The sequence below is a fragment of the Thermobia domestica genome, chromosome 12, assembly GCF_964235325.1.
Source record: "Thermobia domestica chromosome 12, izTheDome1.hap1.1, whole genome shotgun sequence".
Lineage (NCBI taxonomy): Eukaryota > Metazoa > Arthropoda > Insecta > Zygentoma > Lepismatidae > Thermobia > Thermobia domestica.
This window is the reverse complement of record NC_137465.1, coordinates 105362137-105388808: the sequence shown is the minus strand read 5'-3', so window position 1 is coordinate 105388808 and position 26672 is coordinate 105362137. Positions and strand designations below refer to the sequence as shown.

The window sequence follows — 26672 nt, the reverse complement described above, 5'->3', positions numbered from 1 at the left end:
AAAATGTGAATTAACCCTAAAAAATAAGGGGATAAGGAAATGGAACGATGGAATGGAAAAGGAAGGGAATTTGGTTAAATTTGCTTGGAGGCTAGGCTTTAATGTAATTGAAAAGGAACTAAGTTAGAAAGAAATGGAAGAACCCAAAGATCTTCTTGAATTTTGGTGGAAGAAGAAAATGGAAAATGTTAAATGAAAAAAGAGCAATACATGTTTTTTTAAAGTTTTTTTTTTAAATTCTTTTCAGGAACTAAATTTCCGAAGGGAAGGAAGGAAAATACCTTGAACCTTGAAGCAATAGCAAACAAATGAGTAAAGAATAATATACAAATCTTAGTTGTCGCTTGTCGGATGTTAAAGTGAATAATTGAAAGGATATGCCTATAAAATATATAGGAAGGACTACTGATTTTAAAGGCAAATCGTTATGGGAAATCTTAGGAAATATGAAAAATTATGGAGTTGGAAGAATTGTTGTAAGGAGCATGTTCGAGCGCTATCCTGAACCAAGTTACATGAAAATTGTGAAAGTCCAGACGTTAGACAACCCACCAGATGCCTCTTATGATGTATGTAATTGAAGATTCATAGCTATATATTTTAATCCCAAACACATAATTAAATAGTATTAATTTTCTACAGTTGTTTGTAGTGATCTTTTTAAATTTGACTTGTATTTGTTAAATAATGTTTGTTTTCACATGATTGGGGGTAGGGGCACTGTGGCTCAGTCGTAGAGCGCATATCTATAGAACGTGGGGTCTGGTTCGATCCCGGCCTAAAGAGTGTGGTGGTGAACATCATACTCGCTGGTTATCTGTGGGCACTCCCGTTCCCAGTCACTTTCTCATCCACCAATTGTTCCATCATTATTCACTTGCTTTAATCAAATTCTCGCCTAAAGGATATAACGTGGGTTGTTAGGCTCAAAGATTTTTTTCACATTGTTTTATTGGAGTGTACAAGGGCAAATACGGTATTACTGAGTTGTTCAGTTTTTTCTGAGTGCAGGTTGTAAATAGGTTCGATATCACATAAGTCACTAACAATTGTTTTCGTCATATGAAGTATTTTACGGTTAAAAAGGGTGAGTGCGTATGAAAGAGTGGATTCATTCGAGCATACGGTTCTACCAAGTAGAAAATTTATAGCTAAAATGCGATGTGAAACATTTTTGGTGAAGGAATAGTATGTATGTAGGGCTTAAGTAATTATTGTCAGTGCACAGCATATTGAAATGAATTTTGAGTATTCTATATGTAAGTGTGCTCTTTCACTACACTCGTTTATGCATCGCTGAGGTGCGTGGTCCCTACGGACGCACCGCGTAGCTGCCGCTCGGGCCCTCCTGCTGCGCTTCTAACCTGACTCGATTACATAGCATTTGTGTTTTAGTGGCCACCTAGCACAAGTTGGTTCGTGTATTATACTTGTAGTTTTTATGCTATACATCCACACTGTATTTGTATTGAGCTCTCCTGAAGTTATTCTGCAAGTAGTAATGGAGATTATCATTTAGTGCATGCTCTGCTAAAGCAAATACAAAGCTCTAACCTAACCTGAAAATGTAAGAGTTGTATCAAAAATTTGGTAGAACCGTCTGCTCGAGTAATGCCAAGTAGTATACTGAATCGTGCAGGTTTAATTTTGGCGCACCACTCAAAATAATACTTGAAAATTTTTAATTGTTTCACTGGTTTCCTTTTTATTGTCTTCTAAATGATTTGCCCTGCGCGATATGAAAATATCTTATAGATAAAAATTCAAGGGGGTCATCAGAATAAGTGTTGAAAAATTATAATTGTTTTCCGATTTTCGCATAAGTACGGCCTCCGAATGTTTGACATAAAAATTACAGTGTAAAAACATGAACAAACTTTTGCTACGTGGCGAGTGAAAGGCAAGTGACATCTAACCAAGTCAGGCAGAGCGAAGCTGCTGGCCCAGTGTGGTAATACATCCGAAAAGAGGAGGCGCGTTATCGATGGTGGGTATATGCGTTAGCGAGGGTACTGAAAACCGATTTAAAAAAAAAAAAAATTTGGCAATGATACGCGTTTCAATAGCAGTTGTCATGGTTTCATGCTAGTAGCGTGCCAGTTGTAAACATAAAATATAGGTTCTGTACACTGTGCAGAAGTAAATCACTGTGAAAAATATTATCTAATACAGTTATCTTTCATAATGCACTCGCTTATTTTATCCGTCGGAAAGCACTTGTAATTATTTTACACTAGTAATCCTACGCTTGTAACCTAAAATACAGCTGTATTACTACGTATTTAATATAATCGCAAAAGTTTGTTGTTTATAAATGTGTTGTTTTCATGTAATGTACCTGTTCATGAATTTTACCTGTAAATCTTCCAAAATGTTGTGTGCTAAAAGTAAAACAGCACCTATTACTGCACTGTTGGATGAGTTTTTTACGATGTAGGAAACCAATATTTCATGTTTACAGTTAGAATATTTCAAGTGTGAAACCATTGCAGAGGCTGTAGTAGGGTTAAAATGAACGAGTGCATATCAAAGACTACTGTATAAGATACTAAGTCTCATCGCTGGCGCATTTCTGCACGATGTAGAAGAAGTATATTTTATGTTTACAAGTATAGAGTTACAAGTCCATGAGAATTGGTTGATAACTTTAATTTTTCTTATGTAATTGTAATTCAACCGTATCTCTTTAAAATCTTGGCTACAACGTATGGTCAGAATAACGTTTCACTTTATACTGACATTTACGTACATTATAAGTGCGGGTTATCCAATTCTTCTTTCATTTAAGATTATGGGCTGTAGCTTTCCTCTCACGCTTCCTCAATCGTCCTCGCCGTCTTGTTCTTTTTCAGAAAATAATATTTATATAATGTTGACAGTTTAAGCAAACATACATGTTTACCAAGTTTGAAGAATACCTCAGATGGTGAGTGAAATTTTTGAAAAGTATTGGTTGAGTTGACATGACGCGCGATGGCCCGTTTCACAAAAGGGTCAGTTTTGTATAAAAATTGACAGTTTGTTTCGGAAACCAAATTTACTATCCAATCTTCATATATACTAACCATACGTCAGTAAAACTTGGCAGACATATAACATTTTCGGTATTCGTGTAGCAAAATATAATCTCAGAGTATAAGTTATTTTCGTTCTCATAATAAATGGATGTTACTTTTCAGAGAATGGACTGGATAGCGCAGTGATCAGCGCATTGGCAAGATAAACCTAAGATCTGGGTTCGATATCCATTTCTTGTCGCTTTCTTTTTCTTCAATTTTTAATTCTAATTGAATTCCCACCTATAGGAAATATGCTGTAGTAGAAAATACGTTCACTTGTCAATGTCCATCAGAATTAAAAATAGAATGAATTCAGCTTCTAACTTAAGCTTTCACATACTAGGTCAAAGGTTAGGAAGACTGAGTAAAGGTCTGGTAGGTTGTATTTTAAGTTCGTGCATTATAGAGAGTCAAAACTTGTAAAAGCTAGTAGAACACAATAATATGATTGAACTACAGCGTGCGGTGTATTTAAAAAGTAGGGAATATTATAGTGAGTGATTATAAGATGCGTTTTCTGTAACGTCTATCCTGCTCTGTGACAGATTCAATGTAAATCCAGCAGTATTGCGTTACTGCAGATAAAGGTTTTGCGTTCATATACATTTTCACGATGGATGCATGTGGAAGAGTTTACGCTTCCTATGTTAGCATCCACAAATTATTCAAATCTTAAAGTAGACTGTGTGCAGGGATGTACGCAGGGGGGGACCCCCGAAATCCCTATTTTTCTGTAAATTTAGTGTAATTTTAGGAGTAATTTTACAAATTTTAATATAATTTATCCTCATATTGAATTTAAATTGTCTCGAAGTAAGTTTCTGTACACGTCCCTAGCCAGGGTTGGCAAAAACCATGATTGTTATTGAATTTTTTTTTTTTGGTTTAAACCCGGATTTTTTTGTTTAAACCAGGTTTTCTTGATTTAAATAATTTGCTCTATGTATTTATATCACATATGGACAGAAATAAGTTTGTTTCGCCTTAGTGTTATTATACAACAACCGGGTTATGCTGGAAAGGGTTACATAATCTTAAAGCGAAATCCAAACCGCTTCTCGGCTTACATCCGAGAGAAATTGTCCTCTATTTGAACTCGAAACCGGGATTAACTCACGAAGGAATCCTGATAAAAATACGTTGTACTGATCCTTACATAATTGTCAAGAGCCATTTCAGAACAACAAAATAAATAAATAAATAAAATAAAATAAACAGTTGCACAAGTGAAACCATTATACAGAATTACATATGGACAGTTTCAAAATATTGCAGAGTACAGAAGAACTAATTTAGTCCAAGTTAGTTTACTACGACTTTTATTAGTCCAAGTTAAAGAAGTACGACGACTTAATTTGCATATCAGTAAGAAAAGTTAATAAAGATACGAATTATTTGAGTCCACTTTGGTTCTGACCCATTTATACATAAATAGATACCAAAAGTACTTCTGAATAAATGCCTGTCGTGGTGCCCCTCCCCCCCCCCAAAAAAAAAAGTACGGCACTTCGATGTATTTTACCAACAGTAAACATTATTAAAACGAAGCAATATTTAGAATTTTTCTTTGATTGCAGTTGCATAACAATAATAACTATTAAAAAAATCACAAAAGAAACATTCATAAACTTATAAAAAGAAGAAGTTGCTTTTGTAGCATAATCTCTTTGAGTACTGAATTTAGGTCTGAATATAATATGAATAATATACGGGAGTGAAACGTGATAACCAACAAATGTGTGTTCATCAAGATTTTACGAACATTTACACTTTTAGGAACATTTTTCGTTTTTTTGATTTAAACCAGTTTTTTTTTTTTTTTTTTTTGTGTGTGTGTGTGTGTAGAAAACCAGCTGGTGTAAACCATGATTTAAACCACCTTGGTTTAAACCAGCCAACCCTGTCCCTAGTTATATAAATAGTAAAACAATAATTAATTTAATTATGTCTCAAAGATAACCACCAAAAGTGAAACGAAAACACTGGAGAAACAGGGTTGGCTGGTTTAAACCTTGTTTTAAACCAGCTGTTTAAAAAAAAAAAAAAGAAAAAAAAAACTTTAAATCGTGTGAACTTTGTGGTGACGTTTCCACATATCAAACTATTCGCATTACGTTTATCTACTTTTCACCTTTTAATCAAGGGGTCCCGTGTTCAATTCTCGGTCGAACCACAACCCATTTTTCAAGTGTAAACCAAGTAGCGATTCGAGGTGTCCCTTTAAGCGAAAGTCTTCTCCGTGATAACCTTGGTATTTCATAAGGATGTTAAGTCTAAACATACGAAATGAAACCAAATTATATATTTCTACTTGAATGAATGCCTGTTGTTCTATAAAGAAGCCAAGGTTGCTTAAATATATTGATAGAAATTGGCAAAATTTATCAATTGCCTACGTAGCTTCCAACATCAACTTGGATTTGACTTTACTTTTATTGAATGATATCTACATACCAAATTTGTAATTTAATACCTCAGTTTAAGCGTAGTGATTATGATACGTTGACCTTAAAATTTTACATACAAATACATTTAAAGTAATAACAGGATTTTCCCAATGGCGAAGGCGGGAGTTTCCCGATTTATATATAATTCTGGTATAATGTTTTTATTTGTGTAACTGTTTATCTTTTTGTCCTTTTGAAATGACTCTTGAAAATTATATTAACAAATAGGCCTATGCAAATATCAGTACAACGTATTTTTTTATCAGGAATCCTTCGTGAGTGAATCGGCAATCGTATTTGTGACCAAATAGTCCAGGTTTCGTGTCCAAATGGACAATTTCTCTTGGATGGAAGTCGGGAATCGGTTTGGATTCCGCTTTAAGCTTATGTGACCCCTTCCAGCATAACCTTGTTGTTGCATAATAACACCAAGGCAAAACAAACTAATTTCTGTTCATATCTAATATAAATACATAGAGTAAATTATTTAAACAAACAAACAAAAAAAAAAAAAAAAAAAAGGTTTAAACCAAAAAGACCGGGTTTAAACCAAAAAACCTGTTTTTTTGGTTTTTTCATTTAACCTCGTAACATAAACATTTAAAATCGTCATGACATAATATTGTTCCTTCTACTTTAATAATAAAACAATAAATACATAATTGAAGAATAAGTGCGGGTTATGCTACACTTTTTACATTTAACCTTTAGACGCCTGTCAGGTATTTTAACAGAATCGTAGACTCTAACGTTGAGTGCTCTGGTGACCCCCTGATTGTCACAGAGTCATGATTCGTACACCGTTGGAAAGCTTATAAACCACAAATTCCAACAAGCTCGTGCAGTTTGGTAATGGTGATCACTTCTGTGTATTATCAGTGTAGCTTTTGTTTGTTTGTATGCCCTTTCTAGATGCAGCTTGTCGAAAATAAAGGTAAGTTCTTGTTATTGATCAAGATGGGAAGAAGCCCAGTAATCACATCTCTGCTCATATAGTGATAGGGTATATACCTTCTTTGGAGTGGAAAAGGAAAAATGTATACGGACTTAAATTTTCACTGCGTTTATATATACGAGGGCTATATAGAAAGTAACTCACGTTTTGGAATAAAAAGAAGCCAAATGAAAGTAGACATTTTTTATTATATACGGTTTGAAGTGATACTCGTATCCTACTTTTCGACAAAATCTTTGAATTTTACATCCCACGGTTATGCCGGCTAGAATAAAGGAGACGGTGATGAGGAGAAATGAATGAAATGGTGGAATGAGGGAAGTGGGAGGAAACAGGAGAACCCCGAGGAAACCCACGCACACACGATGTTTGTCCACCACAAAGCTCACATGGCGCGAGCTGGGATCGTACCAGGGACCCCATGCACCTGAGGTAAACGCTCTACATTTGAGCCACTGCGGCCCCTACTTTTCGACAAGTTGCCGTACAAGTTTAGACAGTTACCATAGCCATGAATAAGCTTACAGAATCCATTGTCAAACAAAGTTACCGCCTGTGACTTCAACCATTCCTGCACGCCAACCTGAAGATCTGCGACATCATTGAAGCACTGCATTGCTAGCCAGGTCTTCATGTGGAGAAACAAGTGGTAGTCACTTGGTGCGAGATCCGGGCTATATGGCAGATGGCCGAAAACCTCTCAATGAATGGCTTGAGTCCACTTGCCATTCTTATGAGCAGCAAGACTTTATCACTCAATTTTCCTCGGTGTTTGTTTTCAATTGCTCTTCGCAACTTCTGCATTGTTTCACAATATTTTTCGGCGATAATTGTTGCACCACGTTCCAAAAAGTTGACTAGCAGTAATACACCTTCCCTATCCCAAAACACATAGCCGTAAGTTTTCTTGCAGACATGGTTTGCAAGCATTTTCGTTTTTGTGTGTGCGTGTGTGAGAAAGTAAGAGAGTAAGTGAGTGAGAATTATGAGTCCCCACTTCATGGTACAACAGTATGTTGTATATTTTACTTGTAAATCATTATTTACTTGTAATTAAGAGCCATAATGCATTTTAAATATGTACTAGACTGATTCTGTTTATTAGAAGAAGAGAAAGAAAAAGAAATAATAATGTTAATATATAAAGAAATTCAAAGGTTTTGTCGTCGTCATGACAACATGAGAATAAATAGATTTATTCAGTTGACTAGGTAGACATCTTGAAGAAAAGTGTGTAGAGGTAAATTGTACACTTCTTATTTATATTTATTAAACTAAGTATATAAAAGATAAATTGATGTACTTTAATGGCTCAACAATAATTAAGGAAAAACCGTTCTAATGGACTGTTTTTTTGTCTCACAATTAACGTACTTAACCCAGGTCTTGTCCCCCAGTAGCGATACAACCACTAAAGGAATCGTCGTCTTTGCTGTAGGCCTCAAGTAATTTCAAGGCGACTTCATCCTCTGAGTTTTGTATTCCTTTGTCAAAAGTTTCGGAACTTATCTTGCACGAAATTTACGGTGGCTTTACTTTATAACTTCATGTAATAAGTTCCATGAAATGTACGGAAAGTCAAACGAGAGCTCTGTTATCGTAAAAGGACGATTTTCACGTCAGCAGAAGTGAGATTTGTGTATAACGAAACAATGTTTCTTTAATTAGTGTTAATCAGCTACATAAGAAACCGGATAGTGCTCATGAACAAGGGCATATAGATACAAGGTAAATTTTATGGACGGATACTGGAAGTAAGAAAAGTAATGATATTTGGAAGAAGTTAATCAACGGGATGTAGTTACATAGATATTTAGTTTTGTGAAAAATATGCTGAGGAAGGCAGTAACGTTTTGCCAAAACTTTCTCAGTTGGATAATTTTGAATGCTTTTGGAGTGAGTACTTTTTAATAAATATTAAATATTGAATATGAATCCTTTTGAATCAAGTAACTTGTTGTATCGACATGTTTATGGACTCATATCCTGATAAAGCTACGAGTGTAGTGTACGATTTCACGAGAACCATCTTCGTTCCGTAATTTGTATGTATTTATGTTGCAGAATTTTGACGTTAATTTTCAGGATCACCGAGAAATCAAATCAAATCTATTATAATGAAAACATTATAGCGATGTTTCTTAAAAGGTATTTACTCCAAAAGTATCCAGAATTACGTAATTGTGAATGTTTCGACACACTTAGTTTAGAGTTAATCTTTTCTTCGACTAATTACGTTATTAGTGGAGTGAATAAAACATCGGTGAATCAGGTGAAACTGAGAAACAATGTTTCTTTAATTAGTGTTAATCAGCTACATAAGAAACCGGATAGTGCTCATGAACAAGGGCATATAGATACAAGGTAAATTTTATGGACGGATACTGGAAGTAAGAAAAGTAATGATATTTGGAAGAAGTTAATCAACGGGATGTAGTTACATAGATATTTAGTTTTGTGAAAAATATGCTGAGGAAGGCAGTAACGTTTTGCCAAAACTTTCTCAGTTGGATAATTTTGAATGCTTTTGGAGTGAGTACTTTTTAATAAATATTAAATATTGAATATGAATCCTTTTGAATCAAGTAACTTGTTGTATCGACATGTTTATGCAAAATTGTCAGAAGTGACAAAATAGTAACATTTAAATAAGCAATGGCATTACAATAATAAATTCCATTTTCGGGATTGAAATAATAACAAAGTGTACAGGTTCATCGAAGATAAATTTATGTTATTCTGTGAAGTCTTCTTAAAAATCTCGGAGTAAGAGTTTATCAAAATATTTTGTACTAGCAGCGTTCACCCCGCTTCGCTGCGGTCACCCCGGAACGCAATAAACCTTGTTAATTAGATAATTTTTACTTTTTCGCTTTCAAGTGATATGATAAAAACCATAGTAGATTCCAGTAAATGTTAACATTATATCGCCTGTCATTTATGTTAACCCGCCGAGTCACATGGTCATGCGGGTTGCATATAAATACGTTTATTTTTACCTATGATGAACTAATAACAAAGGATTTGTACGTATGGACACTTGAATGGTCAATTATCTCAAGACACTGGTAATTAAAAATTAAAGTGATATGATAAAAACCATCTAGGGTCCAAATCCTAATAACCCCCCAAAAATGAAAGAAATTGGTTCAGCCGTATTAGCGTGATGAGTTCACAAAGGATTTGTGCGTTCTCTTTTATATATATAGATTTAAAAGTCAAATAAAACGCGTCTACAAATGCGCAGCGTAGTTTCAGTCCTATGTAAGATAGAAAAAGCAGTAACAAATTAAGATCTCTTTTAAAATTATAGATGGGAGTATTAATAATTAATTGTCAAACTCGTTATCATGAATAGTTCATGTAACGAAGTTGTCATTGAAATACAATTTGTTTCTAGCCGTCATGTATGTTTTATTTAAATAAAATACATTTTGTTTCAAAAACAATGATTCATCAACGCAGCTGTTAAACTAATTTAAGTTTAGTTGGTAATTCTGAAGACCAGATCTATCTCATGTTCTGAAACAAAACGCATTTGGAGGGCATGCTGGCTAAGTGATAGAGTGCTTACCTGTGGTACGTGGGGTCCCTGGTTTGATTCCCGGCCAATTAAGTTTGTGGTGGACAAAATCATGTCCGTGCGTTTTTTCGGGTACTGCCGTTTCCTTCCACATTCTCATTCCATCATCATTCACTTGCCTTTATCATCATCTCCCTTAGCCTAAAGGTCATAATCGTAGGACGTTCACCAGAGAAGTTTCATTTCATTTCATTTTCACTTGCAACAAGTATTCATTTTTTAAAAGAAAAAGTTATTGAAACATTTTCCTGAAGAGATACATCATTTTGTCATTAACTCATACTAAATCCATTTACATTTGAAAATAATAAAATTACTCTTTAATACAAACAGTATCACGCACATTTTTGTATTTATTGATTTGAAACTAAACTGTTAAGAAAGGACCTTGTGACTGTTTTTGGTAGAAAAATTTAGAATTAATTCGAAAATTGGGTGCAGACTTTTAGATTTTGGGAACAGCTCCTTTGTTTAGAAAAAAAAAGGTCAAACATTGCGAAATTCATTACGGTGAAGAGTATAATAACATTTGCAAAATTTTATAGTGGTGTATATGGGAAGTCATCACTCATTGCCGGTTTTTTAGGTATCGTAAGTTCAAAGCTTTTAGGTATCTGACTCCAACGTATGATGTACACTAGTATTCTCTGTAAATAATAGTTGCAAACCAGAGTGGTGACCTTTCTCGTTTGTGCACAGATGACAGTGTAAAAAGTGAAAATCATGCCATTTTCTGTGAGACTAACCTTCACTACAGAAATGTTTCAGTACCTTACGTCCATGTCAGACGGCTGATTCCAATGTATAATGTACATTCATATCCTCTGCAAATAATGGTTGCAAACAAAATGGTAACCTTTCTTGTTTGCGCTTACACAACTTTGCGAAAAAGTAAAAATAATTGGGCTTTATACATGTATGAGATCACTCACTAGCGACTTTTTCTAGCAACTTTCAGTTCATGCCAGGAATCTGCGTATTACATATATACCGGGTTATGCGAAAACGAACTAAGCACCAAAATTTGAAAATACATATAAATGCGACACTTGGTTCCTGATACGCATTAGAATGTTATGCACATTCAAAAAGAGCGGAAAATATCAACATCTCTTCAAAAAAGATAAAATTTCGCTTATGATGGCGGCTACATTAATGTTGGACATTGGTTTTTATAAATAATTTTCTTACAAAAATATGAAAGTAGCGCGTAGTTCGTTTTCGCGTACGTATGGTATATTAACTGGAAATGAATGCTACTGATTTTGAAAGCAACAAAATGTAGTCGGAATTCAGTGTTTGGGGTTATTTCAGTTATAAGGTTTAATTGATGAAGCCACATTCTTTCCAGAATTGGCTTAAGTTGATATAATGCAAATGCAAACCTAAATATTCTTGTGAAATGAGCAAACTGAAATGGTAAGGTAGCAAATGTTAACGTTGCCATTTCACACCAGGACATAATTTTTTTGTTTGTTTGTTTGTTTGTTTGTCCTCAAAACTTTTATTAATCAACGGATCTGCATTCATTATCTCTGAACTCACGGGGCATGAACATGAACATGTGCAAAATAGAAATTATTACTGTAAAAGGTGAAAACTCTTCTGTGATAGCACGAATCAAAATAATGTAATTGCGTTCAAAGAAATTGGGAATACAGAACAGGACTAAAGTAAATATTGCATTTCTGATTTCTAACTTGAAATCCTATAATTAAGCGGTGTTTCAGCATTCTCAATCGAATCCCATTTGGCTGAAATTGACTTACGTAATTAATTACAAGTCTCAATTGATATAAAAAAAAAGTACCAAATGATAAAAAGAATTATACAGGGTGATTATGAAAATTTTATGCACCATTCGTTGTGGCAGTGTCCGGTGTATGCAAGCAATATGATAATCGGAAAACGACCAAAATACCTCAACGCTTTAGAGCAAAAAGAATGGAAGTTCTGACTTAAAACATTAAAGCGCCTGATAACATCAGTATATGACAGAAACATTTTCACGTTCGTATGACAGATGTAACTACGAGACGCGTTGACTAAGGCTGTCGAGATAAGCAGTTAAGACCGATTTCTCACAGAAATCTAGCGTCGGTATTGTTGAGTGTTGTGAGTTGAATTGTCTACCATGTTAAACACTTTCAAACAACGTGTGCTTTTAGTAAAAATGTGCTGGAAAACTGATTTCATCATTGCCAAGCAAAAAACATAGTAGATGGAGTATGCTGTACATGCATCTAAATGGGACACAATATTGGAGTGAAAGAGATAAACATGGATCGCGACGTGAAGGTGCTGTTGCTGATGTCGCGGCACGTCGTATGAGGTCACAAACATACAAACAAACACAAAAAGGGTCTCGGCCGTTTATCCGAGGAGACGTGATACAACCAGTGTTCCTCTCAGGAAAAAATGTTCCGGAGGGGCACATATTGTTTTCACATGGAACTGTTCTATTTATTATTATATCCCATACGTTTATTTTGGTCTCCTCGGGGGAGGGCAGTGCCCCCCAAAAACATATCTGGAAGAAACACGGATACAGCTAGTCTACGTGCCAGAAAGCTGCCAAGGCAGACGATTACAATCTTACAAAGTAATTGCTGTTCACGAATTGCGTTACCCAGATAGAGATAAACCGGTTGCCTACTGTCAATTGTTCCTTCAGTTCGTTACGCGTATCCCAAACATTTTTCAAATCATGGGTTACACACAAAGCATGGTTGTCTGGCTACTTGAACTCTCAGAAAATTCACATCAGCTAATTGAGGTACCGCCCCATTCCCGCAAAATTAAAGTGTAGTGTGCTGTGTTGGCAATACGAATAGTGGAATCCATTTTTTTTTTTTCGAAGAGACAGTGAATACAGTTCGTTATATGGACATTTTAAATGAATTTGTCTACAGCTGGACGACATTGAACTACCAGAAATTATCATCACCGCAATGGCGTCAAATGCCACATGACTCATAAAAGTTTGTCCCTGATTAGCAGTTACTTTAATGATCGGATCGTTTTTACGAACTTGTATGTTTCGAGGCCTCCTGATCATACATCCCCAGATTACTTCCTATGGGATTATCTAAGGATCGTGAAATGAAATCTTTGATTTTTACGTCCCACGCGTATGTCAGTTAGGCTGAAGAATACGTTGGCAGAAATGAAAGAAATGGTGGAATGAAAAAAAAGGAAATAAGGGAGAACCCCGAGAAAACCCACGCACACGGTGTTTGTCCATCACGAAGTTTACTTGGCGCGACCTGGGATCGAACCAAGGACTCCATGCACCAGAGGTGATTGTTCTGCCACTGAGCCACCGCAGCCCTATCTGAAGGGTCGTGTATACCGTGACAACCCACAAATACTGGAACACTTGCGAGCTAATATCAGAAGAGAAATTGCAAGCATCACCCAGGATACATTGTCTGCTACTGCAGCGAACATGGAGCGATGGTTTCGATTGTGCCTAATGGAAGATGGAAGTCATTTCCAATATCTGCTTTAAAGTTAAATGCTTATCATCCTTCCTGCACAATATTTACATTCGTCTTGCGTCTATTGCAACAAACCTCATTAAAATTGGACACTTTTTTTTACAAGTGTTGTGACCGAATGAAAGCCACCTGTTCTTGAAAAAAAAATCGACCCTATAGAACTGATGAAATAACAGCGTACAATTGAGATTTGGCCTTAATATCTTAATCAAGGACAGGTTCGTTGCTTTTACTGAGGGTGGTGTCAATGTAAAGATCGTTTAAGTAAGCGGCAAGAAAGAAAGAAAAAAAACGTACCTATCAATCGGCAAATACCCAAGCACAGAGCCAACATGGAAATAACACCCAAGAACACTTTTTTTTTTTCAATGTTACTTGTGCGCAAACGAGAACTGTCACCATTCTGGTTTTTGTAAATTTATTTGCAGAGATCATTGCACATCGTGCGTTGAAATCAGCGCCCTGGCATGAACATAAGATACGTAAAAAGAGGTAGGTAATTTCCGTAGTGAGAAATAGTGTAATAGAAAATAGCACGATTTTCACTTTTTTAATGTCATTTATGAACAAACGAGGGAGATCACCATTGTGGTTTACAACTATTATTTGCAGAGGAGATCAGTTTACATCATATGTTGGAATCAGCCTCCTGGCCTGATCATTAGTTAACTATAATGTTTCGGCAGTGAGTAACGGCTTCGCTTGTACCCCATTATAAAATTTGCAGTGTGTTTGCACTCTTCAACATGGATTCGTTTTACAATCTTGAAATTTCTATTTTTTCGACGAAGTTGTCCCCAAACCTAAATGACTCCCCTCAATTTTCGAATCATGTCCAAATTTCATTTCCCTTTAAAAGCCATCAAGGAATCCTTTCAAGTATGTCCATGCTATTTATTAGTCCTTTCTTTACTTTTTTTCAGAATAGACGATTTGTTCGTGTGTGGGTAGAAAGAGTATTCCGAGGCAGGAAGGAGCCACATATCACAGAAATTTGTTCAGTTTCCTATAAAGATGATTACAGACTGATACCAAAGGAGGAGGAGGCTGCCTATTGCAGATCACATTTAGTAAAGGAAATTCAAAAGGAAAGAATATTGCCTCGGACAATACAGTTTCCTCCATTACTTAAGGTAACTGATACGAGTTTAAAATACTGGGTTCATTAAAAATAAAAGTATATACACTTTGAACTATCATAGATAATTTAATTTCCTACTTACAAGGTTAAATTTCTGGAAAAAGTAAGGCCACAGTCCAATTTGAAAAATATACTTTCTGGTCAAACTGGGTATTCCAAATGGTGGTTAAAGTAAATATTCAAAATGGTAAGCCTTCAGCATCGTTACATTTCTGAGTACAGGGCATACCTGCTTCCATACTTCATACCAAAGTGCCCAATGGAATTTTTACGCACACCGTTTCAATCTTATCTCAATGTGTGTCCAGGTTACATGGTTTACGACTGTACTCCTCATCTTTTACTGTGCCCCATAAAAAGAAGTTGAACGGCGTAAGGTCTGGAGGGTGTAAGAAACTCGATTGGCTCTCTGCACCCTATCCATTGGCTTGACATATTGGTCCAGATATACTCGCATATTCCTGTGATAGTGCGACAAGGCGCTGTCTTGCTGGTAATAAAGCTTGTCATTATTGTACCTAACTAAATGATAGAAAAAACCGAATTAACAAACTTTGTTAGGTACTTTTTTTCTTTTTTTTTTTCAGTTATAATACTGTCAAAACAGAAAGGCCCAATGAGTCCACTATAAGACAAGCCACACCACACGTTTACGCCAGGTAAATTGGGAACCTATTTCAGCAGTAATGTAAGGATTATCTTCAGCCCAGTACACAATCATACTTATTGGCAGTTCCGTTAAGTTTGAATTATGCTACATCCGACTAAACAATGTTATCAATAAATCCCAGTTCACGTGTAACCATCTCCTGAACCTGTTCACAAAATTGTATCCTGCGATATGCATCGTCGTCACTTAGCTGTTGCACAGACTTGGAATGTACATACATATGATATTTTTTTTCAGTAAGTGTAACACACTATTAACACTCACAGCGTTCTCATGTAACTTTCGCCTTGAAGATTTTTATGAATGCTGAAACAATTCCAGCACCGCAGCTAAGGATTTCTTACTTGTAGCCGTATGCACGTCACACACTGTTCTATGAACCTTGAATTTTTTAGTAAATGTGTAATTGTTATCCTTGAAGATGGATCAGTCCCATAACCACGTCTGCACTGTCTCTGAACCGCATCAACATTCTCAAACTTGCAGCACCACTTAATGACCTGCTTCCGCTTTTCAAGCCTCAAATGTCCTCCGCCATGTTGCTCTTAATCTCTTACTGTTAATTGGGTTCCTCAGCTAGACCGATGATTAAGGTCACTTTTAAGGAAACTTAGCATTACTTTTTCCTAGAAATTCAACCTTGACAGTTCAAAGTGTATATATATATATATATATATATATATATATATATATATATATATATATATATATATATATATATATAGACAGGGTGTCACAAAAAGATCGGGACGGTGGAATATCTCTAGAAATACATATCATATCATGAAATGCAAAAACACGTGGCAAATATATTTTTAAATTATATTTCAGGGTGGAACAATGAATTAACCCGGGTGCCCCCTAAGGTGGGCAGAGGGGGCAACTTGAAAAGCTTAAATGAAACCCCGCAGTTTTTAGTGCAGATTCAGATGCTACACACAAAAATACTTAACTTTTACTGGGAACGTTTTTGTGTATTCTTCAAAGATGGCACTGTAATCGTAAAACATTGCTTTAGTGAGTAATGCAGCAGAAAGATCGGGATAGGAAAATATCTGGAGAAATACACGTCCAAGCATGAAAAAACAAAATACGTACAAATATCTGCAACATTTGTTTGCTCGATAGATGGCACTGTAATCGCAAAATCTCTGTTTTATCAAGGAACGCAAGAAAAATGTCGGGACAGTGGAATATCTCGAGAAATACGCATCTGGGCATGAAATGAAACAAAAATATATGGGTCTGATATTTTTGATCCCTAAAGTGTGTGTGTGTGTGTGTGTGTGTGAGTGTGCAAATGAATGAACTTGGTCAACCCCTAGAGGGGGTGGGGATGGGGGGCACTTGGAAATGTGACATGGGAACCTCCAATTGTTACTGTAGATTCAGATGCTGTACACAAAATCGACGTAACTTTTATCGGAAAAGTTGTTTTGTGTTCTTGACAGATGACAAAGTAATATCAAAAAGCTGTTTTATCGGTTCAAAATCTTGTCGTCGCGAATTCTGTCAAGGAATTTGAAGCTTAAAATATATAAAACAATAATCATGCCAGTTGTTCTGTATGGTTGCGAAACATGGTCGCTTACTCTGAGGGAAGAACATAGACTGAAAGTATTTGAGAACAAGATCCTGAGACGAATATTCGGACCCAAGAGGAACGAGAATGGGGAATGGCGGAAACTTCACCACGAGGAACTACATAATTTATACGGTTTACCCAACATTGTTAGGGTTGTCAAGTCTAGGAGGCTTAGGTGAGCGGGTCATGTAGCTAGAATGGAAGAAAGTAGAAACTTTCAAAGTCTTAACTGGAAGACCAATCGGAAAACGACCATTAGGAAGGCCTAGGCGCAGATGGGAGGACAATATTAAGATGGATCTCGCAGAGATAGAAATACAAAGTAGAAACTGGATCCAATTGGCTAAGGATAGAAGTCAGTGGAGAACTTTTGTGAACGCGGCATTGAACCTCCGGGTTCCATAGGCCATAGAGTGAGTTAGTTTTATTGAGCAACGCATGAAATGTACTTTCGAGCAAGAGATACAAATACTGTATGTATACCTGCCGAACGTTTATTTGAATTGTTTTATTGCTACAGTTACTGTTACTACAAGCTGTAAGTATGAGCGTTGACAAATAGGGAATTATGGGGCATTTACTCCCTCTGGAATTTAAATTGCCCCTGATTTTGTTAAATTACCCCTACATGTGAGGACTAATTGTGCACAATTACCTTTTTAATGGTAGTTTCACCCCCCTGCCCTGTCTTCTGAAACATCGTGCTTCCCTTTCCTCGGAAAAGCCTGCAGGCGCCCATGACTGTAATCGCAACAACTAAATATTTCTTTCAAAGTGCACAGAAATGTTGGAGTTTAAAAACGCACGCAATATTTCAAATTGAACGTTGTGCCCCCAAGAATGAGAACAACATTATGCTAAAATAGTTCTCCGCGAAACGGAGGCATTAAAATCAAATCAAACAAGCATGGAATTACCCTAAAGCAACGTTGGTCATCGACGTGTATGTCAAATAAGTCATCGAAATAGAGCTGGTAATTGTGTTTGTAGTTGCTGTTTAGTTCCTTGCGCAGTAGCCTCTGCATGCCTGCTTCGAGTTACTTTTGCATGGAAGACACCGCACAACAGTTTTCATCAGTGCAAAATTAGTGATTTACTCCGTAGTGGCCTGTTACGGCTGAGAGACAGTAGCGAGTAGTGTGGAATGAGTGAGAATCGAAATCCTGCCAGAGACTTCCTTATCACGAAGTCTTATTGTGAATCCAATTCGAGGTTTTCATTGTGAGTGAATGTCTTGTAAATTAAGAGCACTTTAGTGGAGAATTCAAAGTCAAATTGTGTTGATCTCGAAGTGCTGGACAGATATTAACTACTTGACGACAAGAAACTCTTTTTGAGCACGACAGAATAATTATTTTGATGATGCGCGAATGGGGTGATCGCCAAAGATCGTATGCTGAAGTTAGGGCGCTATTTAACCAAACATTTTGCGGTCCAAACGATCTCATTTCAAAGTCGACTGTCGAGCACACCGTGCGATGCTCGCATTATCCTTAATTGAAAATCCTCACCTGAGCACCCGTAAAGGTGTTCAACAACATGATATCAGTCCCATGGCTGTCCACAGAACTTTGAAGGCAATCAAGTTCCACCCGTACGAAATGTATCTGACACATGAGTTAAATGAAGATGACTTCGACCGTCGTATGGAATTTTGTGAACAGATGAGGCGCATTGATGACGATCCTAACTTTCTCGCTAGAATTGTTTTTTCAGACGAAGCCACTTCCGAATTAACCAGTCACGTTAACAGACATAACTGTAGATTTTGGGCTGACAGCGATCCTCATTGGTCGGTTGAAGCACATATCCGATACCCTCAAAAATTGAACGTCTGGGAGGGAGTGATGATAAACACCTCCATAGTTGGACCATTTTTCATTGACGGAAATTTGAATGCTGGGAAGTATGAAGATATGCTGCGGAACGACGTACTTCCAGCAGTTAGAGACGTTGTAGCTTATAACTTAGCCGAAACGTGGTTCCAGCAAGAGGGTGCGGGCTCGCACTATGGTGTAAATAAATGTTAGGCAATTTCTGAATGAGCAATTCCCCCCAAAGGTGGATTGGCAGAAGAGGTGAAATTGAGTGGCTAGCTCGTTCTCCTGATTTTTCGCCACTGGACTATTTTCTCTGGGGATATTTGAAGAATCGTGTGTACGGAAGGAAGCCTACCAACTTAGATGAACTTTGGCAAAGCATTATTGACGAAATTGCACTTATTGAACCCAATGTCATTAGAGCTGCTGTAGATGGATTCTATCATCGAATAGGGCATTGTCAAATCGAACAAGGTGCGCAATTTGAGCACTTACTATAGCACACTGGTTACTGACGAATATCATAGGCACCAACAAGCTCCCAGACGGTCAGAGGCGAGGTGATGCACCGACAGAATAGGCCCAGGAGGGTATATACAGCTCCTCAGCTACGTTCACAGCTGTTCCTGCGTAACACTACTAGAAGTTAATTTATCGCCTGTTGCTATATTTGATGTACACATTAGGCCTTTCCACTTCAATATGAATGTTTAATTTTAAACTTTAGTTGTTTCTCTGATTATTTCCTGCTAAGGTGACTAGAATAAAATAGTTTCGATAACAATTCGGCATGTCTTTTTGTATCTTTTGATCGGAAGCGCATTTCGTGCATTACAGCGATAAAACATAGTTTTGCCACTACAGTGTCATCTCTCAAGAACACAAAAGAACTTTTCAGATAAAAGTTGTATGTTTGTGTGCTTTCCATCTGAATCTGCGGGATCCTATTTCAAATTTCCAAGTTGCCCCTTCTGTCTCACTAAGATGTATCCAGGTGTTTTCATTTGCACACACACACTTAAGGGATCAAACATATTAGACCCATATATTTTTGTTTCATTTCATGCCCAGATGCGTATTTCTCGAGATATTCCACTGTCCCGACATTCCTGTTGCGTTGCTCGATAAAACAGATTTTGCGATTACAGCGCCATCTATCGAGCAAACAAACAAATATGTTGCAGATAAAAGTTACGTCTTTTTGTATGTAGCATCTGAATCTGCACTAAAACCTGCGGGGTCCCATTTAAACTTTTCAAGTTGCCCCCCTCTGCCCTCTTAGGGGGCACCAAGGAGCATTGATTTGCACACAGTTAAATAGAAATCGAATAAATATTTGACACGTATTTTGTTTTTTCATTCTCGAATGTGTATTTCTCGAGATATTTTCCTGTCCCGATCTTTCTGCTGCGTTACTCAATAAAACAGATTTTTCGCGATTACAGTGCCATCTGTCAAGAATACACAAAAATGTTTCCAGTAAAAGTTACGTATTTTTGTGTGTAGCATTTGAATCTGCACTAAAAACTGGGGGGTCCCATTTACACTTTTCAAGTTGAGAGTTCAAGAGAGAGAGAGAGAGAGAGAGATACAGGGTCAGGGTGTTAATGAACTATACCGACAAACTGTAAGAGGTGATTCCTCACATCAAAATAAGAGAAAAAGTTCATATGCACCTTTGGCGAAAAGTGCATAGTTTCAGAGCTAGGGCTGTCCAAAATCGCGAAAAAGCCAAATTTCAAGAGGTCCTATTTCGAATTCGAGAAACTGTGAATGGTGGTCCTTATCAGCGTAAAGGAAGTCACGCATGCGCATTCCAAAAATGCATATTTTATTAATATTCAATGGGTGTACAGAGTATTCCATGCAGGATAAAATTCCCAGACATGCCATTAACCGAATTTTGAGATATGTTCTGACTTTATGATTGGTCCAAAGTAGGCAAACGATAAGCCTTAATATCAGTGAATACGGAATCCTTTGGTGCGATGTCGGAAGTGTTAAGGATCGTCAGCAGCACGGTCTCTCATACTCGTGAAAACGCATGTTGCAATGTTTTCTTTGACTCTTATAAATGAAGAAAACTTGAAATTTACCGTGAGGAAATACATCGCATCACACGTTATTCCGAACACAAAAAAACATGGAGCTACCGGTTCCTATCACTTTTGACTTCCCTCCAAAGCACTGGATGTCGATAATTGTCATGGCTTACCTCCTGCCACTTAGGACCCTCCTTGAAATCAGGGTATATCTGAGGACTCTATTGAGAGCATATCTGAGAATTACAGCCTATAGAGAATACCTGTACACCTATTAAAAATTGACGAAATATGCACTTTTGGATTGCATATGCGTGGCTTCCTTTACACTGATGATGACCGTCATCCACAGTTTTTGGAATTCGAAATAGGACCTCTCGAAATCTGGCTTTTTCGAGATTTTGGACAGCCCTAGCTCTGAAACATGCACTTTTCGCCATAGGTCCATATGAACTTTTTCTCTTATTTTGATGTGAGGAATCAGATCTTACAGTTTGTCGGTATAGTTCATTAACACCCTGTATATAGATGTAGATAGATACATACATACATACTTGTAGCACCCGGTATTTATTTAATAACTTCTATTTTAAATGACAAAACATGATTGCTTTGCCTCACAGTCAACTGTTATGCATTTATGTTTGCAGGGAAAACAAATATTATACAGCATGTTAATGGACTATACCGACATACTGTTAGAGATGGCTGCTCACATCAAAATACGAACCGTAGAGTAGCGGTTTATATCACCGTAAAGGAAGTCACACGTGTGCCATCTAAAAATGCATATTTTAGCATGTGCAGTGAGTGCACAAGGGTTTCCCCACAGGGCATAGTTCCCAGACATACTCCCAACGTAATTCCCAGATATGCTTGAACTTAAAAATAGGCAAAAAGTAAGCCTTAACGGCAGTGAACATGGAATGCGGCGGCGGGAAGTCGCAAGTGTTAAGGACCACTAGCTCTTCGATTTCTTGTGTTCGGAATAACGCATACTGTGATTCAATTTTTCATGCATTTAGACGGCCGAAACTATACACTTTCCCCCACACGCCAATATGATTTTTTTTTTTTGGTAAATTTTCATCTGAGGAATCTCTCTCTAGCAGGGTTGTTTTGTTTAAAACAAATGATTAAAACTTGTTTTAAATAATTGATTTTGTTTAAAACAAATTTTATATACATATTAAACATTGTTTTAAACACGTGTTTTTTTAAGACTTGTTTTAAACATATGTTTATTTTTATTTTATTTTTGCAAAAAAATCTGCCAGAGAAAGAAAATGGTCAAAAAGTGCCTCCAGGCCCGTAGCCAGGGAGGGGCTAGAGGGGGCATAGTCCTCTCTGAAACACACGCTGAAGAAAATTTTCAAACTGACACAAACTAGTGAAATTCGTGCTATTATAATTACCAAATTAAATTCAACTTTGCGAATTCTACCACATATGTGTAAAATTATATGTTTCTTTGCTAGATGCACCAAAATCTTCAACTGCCTTTACCCATTTCAAGAATTTGAAACCATGCCATGTTATTGCAACCACGACAAGCATCCAAGAATACCAGGTGCACTTCCAAACAACAGTATCATAGTCTACAACGTTAGTCTCTCTTATTTTGGAAGGTAGAAAATTGAGTACAAACGTTCAATAAAACATATACTTCTATTTTGTATTGATATAATCTAAAGTTGCTGTAATATAATTTTGTTCTAATGTTTAAAAATAAATACTTCCATTTTAATTAATTTGAAACAAAGTACATCGCAAATAGCTCGTATTAAGCACACAAAGTGAAACAAAAGATTACGTTCGATTATACATATATAATATTCTCTTTTTAAGTTTTTCTATTAATAAATGCAAGTGCTTTGGTCTCAGTATTTTTTATCGCATCATTCTTAGGAGTTAATACAAACAAAAAAAACTGCATTAAAGGCTTACGAGAAATTAATAATTTGTAAAACAATACTAAAAAATAGCCCTTACCACTGGTCTAGAGAATAGAGTGCGCGTCTGGATGTGATCCCGGGGTTTGATACCCGTGGAATTCTTGAAATCAAGAGCAATGTGGTGATTCTTATTCCACTTTAAACTGCAAGCTTCGCGTTTTTTATAACCTCGGTACTGAATAAAAAGATGCTAAATTTTAACTAACAAACAAACAAGTTGGCCTTCTACAAGATGAGAATGTGAAGAAAAATAGTGTATTTTTTTTTTATTTAGATAGAAACAAATGAATTTTAATGAACATATAATGATGCCATTATTCAATAAAAGTTAATTGGAGTGTTTTGTTGTGACAAAAAAGTCTATGTCAAAATATTCTGTTTATAATATTTTGTTTTCTGCAAATGAAACAATCCTGATTAAGGGGACGTGTGCTTACTCCAACATTCAGTTAATTAGCTTTTGTTTAGTGTAAATGCGACGTACAATGACGTTCCTCATCTACATATCGCAGGCATTTGTTGACACAGTACATGTTGGTTCTCAGTTTCCATACATACATACTTTAGAGAAAGAAAGAATCCGAAATGAAAGAAAGAAAAACTATGTGACAAGGTGCAATCTAGAGTTTTATATGATTGCCGCTGGAGAGGGGCGTCCGTTTAGAGGTAATCCGCCCCCTACCCTGAATTTCAGATGTTGGGAACGTAATGCAGATTTCATGAGCAAAGTCCACAGAAAAAAATTGAAGTCCTTATACCGAACAAATACGGACTTTGATCACCATATCTATTGACCGTCAGGAACTATAGGCCTAAATTGCTCTCTTGTATATTTTTTGGCCTAGGATTTCAAAGGTTTCACTACTTTCGAGTTTTGGGCCTACTGAAAATTCTGGAAATTGGGCCTAAGCAACTTTCCAGTTTTGATTATCTGTATTTCTTCCGCATTTATTTGGTGTAAGGACCCCAAACTTGTTCTGTTGGACTTTGCTTATTAAAAGTTTCTAAAACTGCCTTACTGTCCCCAAAATCTGAGATTCATGGTAGGTTGCCCTCTTGCCCCACTGACGCCCCTGTCTAGTGGCAGTCATATGAAACTATCCCACGCCCTTTCACGTGGATTTAGATTCATTTATTTCGGACTCTTGACTGCGAAGATACTACGTATTGAAATAGAATTCATTTGCTGAGCAAAACCGAACCTTATTGAAAATGGACTTGGATCCATTGTGCTCTGAACGCCCCAAATATTACTTTTCTTCAATAAATTATTGACTTGAGTAAAAACAACCAATTAACAGAAAATATTCTAAAGTTAACACAACGTGAAGTGTGCTTCAAATATTACTTTTCGAAAATTTATTATTTTAAAATAATTTTATTAGCATCAGTGTCCTGAAATAGTAATCAAATTTTGCAACTGAAATCTCATCCGCCTCCACGAAACGTGAGTTTAGCCCCTAAGGGCATAACTAGGAAATGTTCAGAAACAGTAACCCCAAAATGACTTGTCTTAGGGCTAAATAGCCGCACAAGCTTATTTCTGGTAAAATTCTATCCTTAAAACATGTAAAATGACTCCCTTTGCATTTGAAATTTCGAATTGCAATCAAAGATGGCTGCAATGATACTTGCCATCGCACCACTTTCAAGTTTTATCATCCTCCCTCAACCCGTTCTCAACACACAAGGGTGCTGAGGACTTTTATTTCACTATGTATATCGATAGATTGTGTGAAATCTCCATAGTAAATAGATTTTAAAATCTACCTAAACTTGTTACAACCAAATAAGTACTTATGAGAGGCACTGGCAAGATGTAATAAAAAGGGGTCGTGATATGAAATAAATTGAGAATTACTAATCTATACTGAAATATTCTGTACCCAACACAGTGTAGTCTTAACCGGGTTAAAATAAATGAAAAAGTCGGTTGCAAGCAGTGGTGCTATTCAGCAGGTTCCGACCGGTTCGCTAGAACCGATTGTTAAATATTTCGAGTTCGCAGAACCGTTTGTTATAACCAGACATAATAGTAAATTTTACACAGTTATACCCAGGAACAGTAAATTTTAATTTAATTTTGTTTTTAAAAATTCTCACAGCTAAAGGGTTAAACAAATGATTCCGTAGAACAAAGTATAAGCGGTTTATTTCTTAATCTCAAAAGCTCAGATGTCAAGAATAAAAACTGGGATCACATGAGTGTAGTGATGAGAGTGACTTACGTATATTTGAAACGCATACATGTTATCAACACTTGCTGATCTATTGCTACATTAAGGTCTTTCCAATACTTTTTGACAACCATCTATGTTGGGTAATTTGTTTCCTAGATATTTGCAGTAGTACCTAATTTCGTCACACCACCTTGTAGTAGAATTCTGTGTAGGTCACTTCTTGTCACTTGTGGTATCCAGTAAAAAAATTACTTTTGTCTACCTTGTACGGTTTGTTTCCTAAGAGAGTTATATCTATTTATCTACCTATCCATCTCCTCTCTCTCTCTCTCTCTCTCTCTCTCTCTCTCTCTCTCTCTCTATATATATATATATATATATATATATATATATATATATATATATATATATACACCTGGTATATAAATGATATGTATGTATATATACAGAACCGGTTGTTAAAATATGGAATAACATCACTGGTTGCTAGTAAAGGGCAAGAAATCTTAACAAATAAATTACTACACGATTTTGATATATATGTTTAAAATCATGTTTTAAACTGTTCAAAATGTTTAAAACCTGTCGTTTTTCGTGTTTTAAAACGTGTTTAAAACATTTTAAATATCTTTTCCATGTTTTAAACACATGTTTTGTTCTTTTTTTTAAAAAAAAAAAAATTTTTTTCAACCCTGCTTTCTAGCTTGTTGGTATAGTTTATTTAACACCCTGTATACATACAATGGAGTCTGATTATTAAAATGTACAGCTACTTCTAACATCACGCCAGATCAGCTAATGAAATAAGGCACTGCCAAGCTTACGTTCCCTACGTATACGTATGAGGCATATGTAGGCCGCTTCCAAAACAAACACCAGCTTTGGTGTGGAAAGGATGTGGTTTTCCGATTTTAAAAGGGCAGATTGTGGTTTTGAGATCACGGTACCAGTTTTCTGAGACTGCTAAATATGTGATATGTTCACGTTCGTGTGTACTTCGGGATTGAACAAATAGAATTTAGCGGAGAGGAGATCCAACTGTAGGGAGTGTCATGAGTCATTGTGTATGCCGAGAATGCAAATAGTCTTGGCAGGTTGCGAATATGGAACGCCCAATGTAACTGAACTCTTCCCTTAATAGGTTCGAAACTAGAATAACTACTTGTCACTCATGATGTTCCCTTACATCACCCTTTATTTGGAGGACAACGATGTAAGCAAGTTTGATATAATAAAATTCTGATTGTATGAGAGTTAAGATCATGGAAGGCTGCGCAGAGAATAGGAAAGCATACTGTTTATCGACAAATCATGTCTTACTTTTAGCTGTTTTAATATAAACTTTAGCTCTACTATACTCTAGACAAAATGTGTACGTTGTTTTATTCTACTTCATATAGTTTCTCTTTCTGTACATTTTACATTACTTAGTTTTCTCCGAAACTAATTATAAATATTTATGTGTATTTCTAGGAAATGATATTGAGAGAACGAGCAGAGAAAGGAATTACAGATAATGAGGAACCAGTTCTGCGTATGAATTATAGAGCAAATCGGGTCAGCAAGGCAAGAATAGCTAAAGAAGGAGAAACTCCAAATGTTCAAGTATCATCAGGAGTTGGAATTCCTGCTAGTCCCGGATTGTACGAAAACGTGTTGCAATAGAAATGTGGTCTTGTAAACTTGTAATGTACAAACAGTGTATGTTAATTAAATAATAGTGTTTCGTTTGTAA

At 36.3% G+C, this 26672-nt stretch overlaps 1 protein-coding gene across 1 annotated transcript; it reads left to right on the top strand.

Annotated features, from left to right (window-relative positions):
• The first annotated feature begins 299 nt into the window (after positions 1-299).
• mRpS34 (mitochondrial ribosomal protein S34) lies at positions 300-26672 on the top strand. The gene is made up of 3 exons (XM_081733927.1): positions 300-569; positions 14468-14677; positions 26411-26672. The coding sequence occupies exons 1-3, from the start codon at positions 378-380 to the stop codon at positions 26600-26602; spliced, it is 594 nt and encodes a 197-aa protein (XP_081590053.1). The 5' UTR covers positions 300-377; the 3' UTR covers positions 26603-26672.

Coding starts and splice junctions, on each gene's coding strand:
- mRpS34 (XM_081733927.1), top strand. CDS start 378: ATGCCTATAAAATATATAGGAAGGACTACTGATTTTAAAGGCAAATCG. Junction 570..14,467: donor CACCAGATGCCTCTTATGAT/GTATGTAATTGA, acceptor ACTTTTTTTCAG/AATAGACGATTTGTTCGTGT. Junction 14,678..26,410: donor AGTTTCCTCCATTACTTAAG/GTAACTGATACG, acceptor GTGTATTTCTAG/GAAATGATATTGAGAGAACG.